The sequence below is a fragment of the Macadamia integrifolia genome, chromosome 11 (assembly GCF_013358625.1).
Source record: "Macadamia integrifolia cultivar HAES 741 chromosome 11, SCU_Mint_v3, whole genome shotgun sequence".
NCBI lineage: Eukaryota > Viridiplantae > Streptophyta > Magnoliopsida > Proteales > Proteaceae > Macadamia > Macadamia integrifolia.
In genome coordinates, this window is record NC_056567.1 from 28203655 (window position 1) to 28215827 (window position 12173).

General features: G+C 38.3%; 1 protein-coding gene and 1 long non-coding RNA gene across 2 annotated transcripts; one reads left to right on the forward strand and one right to left on the reverse strand.

The window, feature by feature from the left end:
- Positions 1-3328: 3328 nt before the first annotated feature.
- LOC122093124 (RNA-binding NOB1-like protein) lies at positions 3329-7289 on the forward strand. The gene is made up of 5 exons (XM_042663373.1): positions 3329-3814; positions 4662-5784; positions 6113-6281; positions 6754-6873; positions 6957-7289. Exons 1-5 carry the CDS (start codon positions 3508-3510, stop codon positions 7101-7103), a joined length of 1866 nt encoding a protein of 621 aa, XP_042519307.1. The 5' UTR covers positions 3329-3507; the 3' UTR covers positions 7104-7289.
- A 298-nt stretch (positions 7290-7587) lies between these two features.
- On the reverse strand, positions 7588-8591 carry LOC122093234. The gene is made up of 2 exons (XR_006144391.1): positions 8112-8591; positions 7588-8038 (listed from the first exon to the last, which is right to left on the reverse strand). It is a non-coding gene; the product is annotated as an uncharacterized LOC122093234 (long non-coding RNA).
- Positions 8592-12173: the final 3582 nt, after the last annotated feature.

Sequence of the window (12173 nt, forward strand, 5' to 3'; positions counted from 1 at the left end):
TCTTGGATGTGCACTCCCAAGGGCAAATTTGTCTTAAACATCATGCATGCTACTAGGGAAGTGATTATTGAGATTTAAAAATGAGAATGTTGATTTTGGAGGAGGGGGTAATAACCTTGAAGCACCTATAACAATGCAATGTGGCATGTGGGTATGGTAATATTAATGTAATAATTGTACTGGGTGCTATAGAAAAGATCTATGAAATTCACCTCATTTTTCACCAAACAGATAGTTGAATTTAACAACAGAGAAGAAGAAGAAACGAATACTTGAAATTAACACATAACAAATATACACTTGACATAATTTGAAATATGCATAGCTAATTTCCAACTCTGCTGGAACTAACACTGAACAGAACAAAGAAAGAGGGAGAACAAAAAAAAGTAGTAACATAGAGGAAAAAAAGCATCCACTGGCACAGTATGGAAAACCATAACACAAAGGGGTATTTCCTCTCCTTTATGAGACTCTGAATCGATGGTTCCATTATGAACCTCCTTTAAAGAAATATCTGATCCTTCAAAGAGGCTTCTCAAGAAACAGAAATGAAGAGCAGGAAACATACAAAGAGATCAGGATCAAGAACAAGCATGGACGAAGAAACTGATGAATCATCATAGACTGTTTCACCATAGAAGAAGAAGAAGAAGAAGAAGAAGAAGAAGAAATGGAAACCGAATTTTCATAATATTAAGAACACGCATACGAAGAAGAAAAAAATCACATAAGAATCGAAATCTAACCTTAAATCAAGCTTCGATTCTAGTTCTTCAAACCTTGGAGTCGATCGTCTGATTTGGAAATAGGGTAAACCCTAGATAGGAAGTTTACAACCTGAAAAATAGAAACCGAACTTCAATAATCTTAATAAAACACAAATGTAGGCCAAGAATACAAAGAAGAATACAACGAAGAGGGGAAATCTCACCTTCAATCAACTCGGTTTTAGGTGTTCTTCTCAGATGCGAGCATCTGTCATGGACAGAGGGTAAATGTGAGAAACCCTAAACACAAAAAAAGAAGAAGAAAAAGAGAAGGAAGAAAGAAGAAAAATAAGAAGAAGATGAAGAAGAAGAAGAAGAAGAAGAAGAAGAAGAAGACGAAGACGAAGACGAATACGAAGAGGAAGAGGAAGAAGAAGAAGACGAGCTGAAGAAGACGAAGACGAGGAAGCAGAGGAAGCAGAGGAAGCAGAGGAAGAGGACGATTTACCGGTTTCTCACCTCCGTCACTCTGTTTTAGGGAGAACCTCGATCGAGCTTCACCGTGAGAATCGCGGGAAACCGTGGATAATGAACTCAATGTGAATCCATGTTTTTTATACCAACCCAATAAACCGTGACTCGTTCCCGGATTAACCTACTGAGGTTAATCCGGATGAGTCATGGATTTTAGTTGAAATCCCTGATTCTACTGGCCACCACGACTCCGAATCGGCTTTTCACAAAAATGAACCAAACGGTTTAAATTTAATGGGAAACTGATTCCCTGGGATCTGGTCTGATGGATAATTCGAACCAAATGCCAGAAATGTGATGCAATGATTGAAAAAGATAAAGACAAATGATAGTAACTCATAGACAAGGAGAAACTGTAATCTTGTCTCTGTTGATATTTAATATACCAGAAATATTATCAACTGTTCTCTGTCCATGTTAAACATACCAGAAACAAGATCTGTTGTCTCTGTTGATATTAGACATACCAGAAACGTGATCTGTATCTCTATTGATATTAAACATACCAGAGACATGATCATTACACTATGAACTGAAGTACATGACTTCAAGAGAAAATGCCAATCTAAAACATGAAAGATAAAAAATTGAATGAAAGATAAAACTTGATGTCTAAGTTTGTTTGATTTGTTGATTATCCCTTATTTCTTCCACCATAGTCCCTTTTATAGTTTTATTTGCAAGATCCTGCTTTCTTGGTAGTTTCGTAACTGTAGGAACCCTTGTGCCATGTCCTTAGTGGGGTAGTTATTGGAAGTACACTCCCTTAATTGGTTGTAACTGCCTTAACCGTTTTAAGCCATGTATTTATAACTTTCCTGGAACTAACCCACCATGTTTTTATGAACTATGTTGATTGATGATTGGTCAAGCTGGCCGAAAAGTCAGAATCAATTAGCTGATCGTAAAAAGTCGCAATGGTCAACTAACTGTAGAAAATTACATTCAGTCAGCTGACCGTAAAAAGTCATAACGGTCAACTGACTGTAGAAAATCACAATAGGTTAGTTGATCGTAAAAATTTGCAACAGTTAGCTGACCGTAAAAAGTTGCAACAATTAGCTAACCATAAAATGTCACAATTAGTCATCTGGCTGTATTTGGTCTGTTTGCTCAATCAATCTGATGGTTATTTTGATTGATCAACTCCTTAATATAAGGTCATCATTCTTTTGGTCAATTTGATTACCGATCAGCTTAACTGGTCAGCTCCTTAACACAATCGGTCAATAAATTGACGTCGATTTATTGACCGATTGTCTTATAGGCCAGATTTACTAAAATCGGGTACCAACAATTGATCATATCTCTCTCTCCCAAAGTTCGATCAAGTTGATTCTTTCTCCAATTGGAAGCTAACTCAATGGCCTATATTTCTTATGATGTCGCCTTAAACTAAAATTCAATGCATGGACCCCAAAATTGAGCTACAAACTACTGCATTTGCTTTAAAAGTATTTCTAAAGTGATGACCCCTACTCCAATTGAACATACATCACTCTGAAAATGTGTTGACTAGTTACTAAAAAAGAAAGTGTGTTGACAATAATAAACAATATCATAGCCACACTATATTGCTCAATAAGATTTCAGACGTGTGGTGTATGAATTTAAAATTGATGTTGGATGATATTCAATAATATGTATTAGAAATTATAATTAAACATGAGATACATATGCATTAATGTTGGATATTGTAGTTGTTTTGAACATTAGTTGCAGATATTCATATAATAATTCTTTAGTTTATACGATTCTACTACTGTTTTCTTGGTCCTGTTTGTTTAAAATCTACACTTTTAAAACTCATATTGTCCGTTTTTCATTTTTTATTGTTCTTTATTTTTTTGACCGTTTATTTGACCATATCATGCAGAATTTTTCACTGTTTAAAACTCATACTGTCTGTTTTTTTTATTTTTTGCGTTCCCGTTTTTGCTAACTGTGAGTAAGAGTTCGGTTTCAGTTCGGTCTGGTGTTTTGGTTGGTTCTGATTGGTCCAACCGGTTTGGGTTCGTTTTTGACACTCATACAATGGTAAGGTCTGTCGAGGGTAAAAGAGGGAAAAAAATCTGAAAGAAACCCTGATTTCTTCTCTCTTTGTGATTCAGAGATTGAGTTAAACCCTTACTCGCCTCTCTCTCTCTCTCTCTCTCTTGCTATCTCTCGACCAAATTCGATTCTCTGTATCTTCTTCTTCTGCAGGTTTAGCTATTTTACAGTGTTCTCTTCTGTTTATAGGGTTCATCGTTCTGGTCCAGTAATGGAGGTTCCGTCGTCGACCTCTTGTTGGAGCAATATTGTTAAGAAGGAGCCGCCTCCAAAGCCGCAAGAAAGTGATGCGACCCGAGTCTTCGAGAGCTGTAAATCGAACAAAGGTATTGCAGTTGCTGTCGTCGATGCCAGTGCTATTATTCAAGGTGGAGAAATTCTAACGAATTCTGCCGATAAGTTCGTTTCTGTGAGGGAAGTAGTGGAGGAGGTCAAAGATCCAGTTTCGCGCCACAAGCTAGCGTTCGTTCCTTTTACTGTAGAGACTATGGAACCATCACCGGAAGCACTAAAGAAAGGTGTGTTCTTCTTGGTTTGCTGTATAAACGGAGTTAATAGTGTCATTGTTAACCTTCTGAATTGGATCTGTTGCATTTTGTGTATAGTGATAGTGAAGATTGTAGGTTATTGAGACAGATAACACTAGTGACTGTAGTTGCAACCCTTGACAACATCTGGAATTCTTAGAGTTCCAATTGATCAATAATCGGCAGGAGGGTTTCTTAGCCAATTTGGTCCTGTTGGATGATCATAATGATTGAGTTTTCTGCGTCTATCGAGACAATTAGGATTACAAAGCGGTGCCTTTTTTAGTATTTTTTTGAGGGTTTATGTGTTGCTCCTTGTGGAGCCATTGGATAGTTTAGTCTGATATGACTGCATGACTGCATGAATTTATGCTATTGGTTAACCTTGATGATATATTTTTAAAGGGGCCAATATTGTACTTACTGAAAACCTCTAATCAAATGTCACAAACTCTGTAGATTTAGCTGTTAGTTATACTTTTGGAGGTTATGGACTGCTGGATTCCTGAGAAGTATTATTTTAGTATAATTGTGTAACTGTGTATAATTTCTGATTAGTTTCTGATGAATATCGTTGGCAGAGTACTTCATACCTTGGTGGTGAATTCCTATATTTCACAATACCATTTAAATAAACAGAAAAATATGTGAAACTCTCGTGATACCTGTTGCAGAATACTGGCAATATATATTTTTTCTTAATTAAATTTCACTAGTCAACCATTTATTAATGAGTGATGTGGAGGTGTATGCTGAGATATTTACTCCCCTACTCGTTTTAATTGGATATATTACCATATTTTCGATGAGATATATCACCAATGTATTATCTTCACAGTTATCAGCTTTGCAAGGGCTACTGGTGACCTGCAGACCCTCTCAGATGTTGATCTCAAACTTATTGCTCTAACTTACACATTGGAAGCTCAAGTTCATGGGTCCACACATCTCAGAGACACTCCTCCCCCAATCCATATGGTTAATGTAAAAAGGCTTTCTGAGAAACAAATGCCTGGTTGGGGCTCCAACGTACCTAATCTTGAAGAATGGGAAGCTTTGGAGCATGCGGTTGAGTCTGATTCACACTCTAATTCCAGAATTCTCCCTCTGAAAGATCTGAACTTGAATGCCATTCCTATAGATGGCCATATTTGTTCTGAAGATGGTTTAATGGAAAATTGTAGCGAAGCTCATACTGAGGATCAAGAGGATCTTTATCACAGATCAAGTAGACCTAGAAGATTTATGCCCAAAAAGAAAGAGATAAACATTGAAGGGAAGATGGTTGCAGCTGGAATTGATGCATCTGTGGGACAAGTTGATGACAATGCTAATGACTGGCTGCCTGCTGTCAGTCGCAGTACTCACAGAAGATATCTTAGAAGAAAAGCAAGACATGAATTGTCTGAGGCATCATCAGAGAAAGGTGATCACCCAAATGTTGAGGCAAACACAGGAGACAATGGAGTTGAGGAACAGGTGTGCACTGATTCCCATTTGCTTGAGAACTCTGAAGAAAATGTCGTGGATGAGATCTCACAGGGTGAGGCTAAAGAAGTGAAGTTTGATGAGGAGGATATATCTTCTGTCCTAAAACATATGAGGTTGGAAGCAGGTTCATCAGAACATTTGCAAGAAGAGAAGGAAGAAAGCATATCTTTTGCAGTGGTAGATCCAGAGGCTGGCTCTGAAGGATTTCATGATAATGTTGATGCTGAAGGAGACATGGTACAAACATGTGGTGAGGGATTGCACAACTTTGACGCTTCAAGTCAAACAAATGAAAGCATCGATACCTCAATTGTGGATGACAGCACCAGCGAGCAGAGCTGGATGCTACGGTCATTATCTGACTCAAGTGTTGCCTGTGTGACAAGTGACTTTGCAATGCAGAATGTTATCCTGCAAATTGGTTTACGGCTTCTGGCACCTGGAGGGATGCAGATTCGCCAGTTGCACAGGTATATCTTTATGTATTTGTTTTTATGGAGAGTGGTTCCAGCCATTTTGATTTTTGTCATATTGTTGTGTCCCTTTTCCTTTTAAGGTACCACTGATTCTTTCTGGATGTTCTTATGAGTGTTTTATTCTGGAGAAATAATGAAAGACCAACCACATTGGTGTCATATGACTCCATTACTTGGAACCTTTTTTCGTATCTTATACTTTGCGCCCCCCCCCCCCCCAAAAAAAAAAAAAAATGGCCTTTAGTATTATTGTTTGACAGAACAGAAACTTTGCTCAAGGTGTATGTGTGCTCATCCTTTTGAGGTATCTGTTTTTGCCTAGGTGGATTCTGAAATGTCATGCCTGCAATAAGGTAACTGCTGAGATTGGGAGGATATTCTGCCCAAAATGTGGGAATGGTGGCACTTTACGCAAGGTAGCAGTGACTGTGAATGAAAATGGGGTTATCTTGGCAGCACGTCGTCCACGTATTATCCTTCGAGGCACAAAAGTAAGTTTTTCATGGTTCTGGCTGTTTCATTCTTGGAATCCCTTGATAATGCGATTCCCTTGGTCCATGATGCTGACTAGCTGTGTGTTACAGCCTCACAGACTTCCCCCTCAAAATCCCACATCTGCCAGCCTTGGGGATGGTCTTGGGCTTATAAGTGGGGAAGGAAACCCCTTCCAATAGATGCATCTTTTGGGGTGCGGGGGAGCTGTCATGGCCTTGCAGGATCCACCCCCTTGAAATCCCACATCGGCAGGCTTGGATGAGGGTCTAGGGCTTATAAGTGGGAAAAGGGAAACCCGTCCCTAATAGGTGCATCTTTAAGGTTGCCGACCGGACCTGTGACTTGTGTCCCTTTTTGGTGGTCAAAACTGAATGTGTGTTCCACACTTCATATTTAAATCACCAAGTCCACCATTTTGATTCACGAGTTCTGGTTTAAATTCATATGCTGACGCATAGTCGCCTGCAGTTTTCGCTTCCCTTGCCTCAAGGTGGAAGAGATGCCATCACCAAAAATCTAGTTCTGCGCGAAGATCAACTCCCACACAAACTATTGTACCCTAAGACCAAGAAGAAAGCCAACAAGCAGGTCTGCTTACTCTCTTGAGCAAACTTCAACAACTCATATCCTTGTATCCATCTATTATAACTTATCTTCTCTTTCTTTCGCAGGGAGAGGACATTTTCATGCGAGATGATGTATTTTCCCACATTCCTGATAAAAGAGCTCCTTTGCAGCCTCCCATAAGGAAAGCATTAGCAGTTTTCAGTGGAAGGAGGAACCCTAATGATAATCATTTTTCTCGTTCTAAGCACTAGAGGTCATTTGGTTGGGTATGGACTGACTGTCGAGGCCCCTTGCGGCAGAGCCATTTCATAAGCAGTGCCACCAGTGGGGAATGTGGGCATGGATTGGTTATCTCTGAGTTGTTTTTTGTTGACCTTGAGTTTTCACTGGTATCAAGGCTAAGTCGGATATGATGGGGCATTGACAATTTTTTTTCCTCGGGGTTGGGGTGGGGGGGGGGGGGGGCTATGTAGGAATGTTTTTGTTGACAATCTAATGAAATAAATGCTTTTGGTTACCCTCTTCATGAAAATTGTCGTCCTATTATGGGCTGAGCTTGCTTGGCTCATCAATCTCAAGTGGGCTTGAAATTTCGCATGTGAGTAGGGGACCCCTGGAGGTCAACTGTTAGCAAAATTTTCATTTTCTCATCTGACATGCTATGTGGCAGTGTAGGAAAATCAGATAAAAAAATTCCCTAAAATGTGGTATACAAATGTGAAGCTTAGATTCATGTAAGTAAAGACTGGCTATGAAATCAAATGAAAATATTACAAGCAAAATAGGGGAGAGAGGGTCGAGTAGACCCTTAGCACCTCTAGTTTCTTATACATTTCTTTGCAGCACGTTGGAATGAAATTAATGAACAGCTGCCGGGGAAAATAAAAAAATTGTGAGAATCATTTTATGCGGCACAGAAAATTGTATACAAGGCATGGGAAAATGTTGGGTATACTAGCGATATATTCAAATCTTTGTCCATCTCTCTCCTCCTTTCCTTGGAAAAGTCTTCTATACCTCTCTCATCCCGCATCGAATTCCTCTGTGGCGTAATAAGGAGTCTGGCGTGCATCCAACGGTAAAAATTGCTCAGGCACGAAGCCCAAGGCAGTCGCATGCAATCCAAGGCATTTCTGAGCGTTGGATGCTCGCCAAACACCAAGCTGGCAGCAAAGCTAACCTCTTCCTGACAAGGAAAAAAAATCATTATGAGACAATTTTTCATTACTAAAAATATCACGGCCACTGTTATTGCTTACCATTGATATGTGGGCAATATCGTCATGGTGATAAGCTCTGTATAATCAGGAACTCATCTCCATCTCATTGTCCCAGCTTCAGCGGACATCAGTTGCTTACATTAAATGGGATCCTCCACCTCCACCTTTAGTGAAAATTAATATCTATGGATCATCTTGTGGCTGTCCAGGTGCCTTTGGTATTGGAGGGGTTCTCAGAGAGGCAAGAGGGTGGTTCTTAGGTGGCTTTTCTGTTATGTGGGTCTCACATATGGGCTTGTTGCTGAAGCTTTGCTACTCGTTTTGCTGTCAGAAGGTCGTTGAGATAGGTCTGCAGCAAGCTATCTGAGAGTGACAATCTTTTGATGATTAACATCTTGAATCATGTGGTGGAAGAATGTCCTTGGCATATTGATCACATTATGGATAACTGTTTTTCCTTAGCTTCAAGCATTCCTCATGTCTCATTGTTATACGTATCAACTAGGAAACCAAGGGCGCATTTGATAACGTTTCAAGAAACGCGTTTCTGTCGTTTCTGTTTTTAGAAACAGTAGAAACGGAGCAAAAAGCGTGTTGATAAAACTGTTTCGTTTCACTTATTTTTAGAAATAGAAATAGAAATTTTTACTTATTTATGGTTCAAGAAACGACCCAAGCGAAACAAGTGGCTTGTTTCGCCGTTTCTAGAAACGACTGGTGGCAATTCTTTCACTGGTTACCATCGACTTCTAAAAACATGACTTATCAAACACCTTCAATTCCGTTTCTGTTTCTAGAAACGGAAATTTATGTTTCTACCATTTCTTGAAACAGAAACGGCAGAAACATCATCAAACGGGCCCCAAGTTGCGGACTCTTTTGTTTCACACGGTTCTTGTTTTTTCTTGGATGTCCATTAGTTCCCCCCCCCCCTCCTCTTCCTTTTATCGCTCACTTTTTATTTGTGATCTGGCTGGTATTCTGTTCCAAGGGTTGTATCTAACTTTTCTTCTATCACTTTATAGTTTATTTATTTATTTTTTAATTTTAATAGGGTTTTCACTGGCATGAATATTTTAGTACTTTTTTGTGCAAGAATATTTTAGTAGGTGAAAACCCTTTTATACGTATTGAGGGAGATCATCAGTTCACCACTTATGTTTTACCTAAGCATGGTTCAAAATTATCGAAATATTGGGTTTTGACCATTGGAAAGACCGAAATTTCGGTTGAATTCTGAGAAATTTTGAGGAAACCAAAGAAATTTTTTCAGTTTGGTTTCGACTCCCAAAATGTATTTGTTTTTTTTTTACATGATGTTTTGTGTATGTCTTATTTTAGATATTTCTAACAAATTCAAATAATTAGTTTCATGGGAAAAAAAAAAAAACCTAAAATCATACTTATGGTTATCTCTCAAGTCTCAATAGTTAATAGACTCAACATTCAACACTGAAACATCAAATATTAATCCTACTTTTTTTGAATATATATTGTAGGTAAATGCATTTTTAAAAACAGAAAAAAAATAACATGAAAAAAAAAATGGACATTGTGAATGCGTAGACGGGTCATTATAACTAACATATAAAAATTTTACATCATTGTACTATATTTCCAAGTATATTCTATAAAAAAAAAAAATGGTTTTTGGGGAAGATGGGACTTACTTATTTTGTCCAAGTTCCCTTCGTCAGGTATGATTGCTATGAATGTGCAAGATCCAAGCTTAGAATGAAGATTTGATGGCACAAGAGAAAAATCTTGAATGTTTTTCCAAGTTTTCCACTTCATAGAAAGAAATATTAGGAGAAAGTCAAAATTTTGAAATAAAAAGATTTAGTTTCACATTTAACATCGTTTTATAAGGGCTAGTTCACTCAAAGGGTCATTCCCATTGTTCCAGTCGAATTTTTTCATTTTGGTCGATACCTGTCAAAGCTAGTAACTTTTAAAAGTCACATGGTATTTGGTATCGGAGTCCTATGATACCGTCGAAATGTGAAAAATTTCGATGATATCAAACGAAACCTTGACCCATGTACCTAAGATGTTGTCTATCTTTCTTTGAATGTCCGCCTCAAATATCTCACTCCTAAGTGGCAAGGGGAGCTCTACATGGGAGAGTAGGTTCGTGAGTAGACAATGGGGAAGATCCATGTGTGTCTATTATTGCTTTCAAATTGAAAACTAACTCTAAGCCTGGGAACATACCCAAATTATATAAAAACTTGATCTCATGTCACTAATACAATTTGGAAAAATGACTCTTTGTAGGAGTATGGGGATTGCTCATAGAAATACAAGGGGTGAAATGATTGCCCCACCCCGTGAAAGGTAAAAATGCATGTTCTGTTGATGTTTCTACATGTGCTTCCATTGGCCCCAATGTTGGTGCAGGGGCCATGCTCCAAGATAGGGAGCTCTTCCCCTACAATTTCCCCCCCCATTTGGTGGATAAGTGGCTAACGTAGATTAAGATTGGAAAAGGGATAGGTATGCTAGCGGGTTACATTGGAATTAGGAATGCTAGAGAGATATTAGTTGTAGGATTTTTTCATCCTAAATGTAACCGTTGGATGAAAAAAAAAGACTCCCACTTTCAATCCGCCACTGCTACTCTCTACTCTCTCTCTCTCTCTCTCTCTCTCTCTCTCTTTTTAACTAAGAATTTTTTTTTTGTAATTTCATCATCTTCTCTCCCTTTCCCTTCCTCTCGTCTCTGGTTCCCCTCTCCCACTCTACAACCTGCGCCTCCTCTCCAAAACCTTTACCGCCCCTACCTCCACCTTCAATTTCTCTATCTTTTGTTTATCCCTACCTCCATCCCACTCCCAATTGTCTGGGATTTAAAATTCTGCTAACCTCTTTTCAACAACTCTTTAGCATCCAAGATTCCAGAAATTCAGAATTTTTGAACTCTGTTATGATGATCGCATGGTTTTAGAAAAAACAGGTTTTGGTAATTGGCAAGAAATGAAGTTGAATTTCAAAATCCAACTTTGGTGAAGTGGGAAATAGAGAGGGAGGGGTGGACAGGATGCCAGGAGTTGCAAGGGGAGGGGGTCCAAGGTGCAGTCGGAATAACTGGAGTGGACTGTATTATATTGATAGGAGGAGAGAGAGAGAGAGAGAGAGAGGAAACATACCATGATGTGAGGAGGGATAAGGAAGAACCTTCTAGTTAACAAGGGAATGTGAGGGGGAGAGAGCTGGAGCCGAAGGTGTAGGAGGGCAAGGGAGCTAGTGCCAGAGATAAAGATGGAGATGAAGAAGAAGGGAAGGAGATAGGAGGATGAGAGGGAAAGGAGTTGCGAGAGAGTGTCATAGATACGTACACACTATACTTAATCAATGGCATAGATCTAATTTATCTAATTTAAAGGCCAACAAAAACTACCATTCCTAATTCCAATGTAACCCGCTGACATTCCCACCCTTTTCGGCTTTTCCCATTAAGATCTTATAAAAAAAAAATTAAAATTAAATTGAATAATGCTGGATTCTACAAGTGGAAAAATACATTTTTATTTTTGCAATCAAAATACAAAGTAGTTTGCTATGAGGTAGTTGAATTAGTAGAGTCCTCTAGACTCCGTCTTAGTGGATGTCATATTGGACAGTTTAAACTGCGATTTTTTTATTGACATCTTTTTAGCATATAGTTTAACCTCTTTTATTTATTTTTTATTTTTTTTATAAGTTATAGACTAGGTCTATTATGCCAAACAAACTGATCTGTGGTGACTGCTCAATGGGTCCTTGCCCCAACCAGCACATTATTAATATAGTTTACAAGAAAAAAAAAAAATACACATGTATACATATTATATATATATATATATATATATAATCATGAAGCGAAATTTTTACCAAAAAAAAAATATATATATATATATATATATATGAAGTGAAAGAAATGAAAGGAAGCAAAGAATACCTACCCTTTAGCTTATGGCTTGCCCAGAAAGATGTATAAACTCAGATGTGTGGGTCCACCAATTCGGCAGTTTTTCAAAAGCCTGGGTGCCTCCTAGCACAATTCTGGAGTCTCTTAGATTCTAAAATACTCAATTTTGTTTTTTTTTTTTTTTTTTTTTT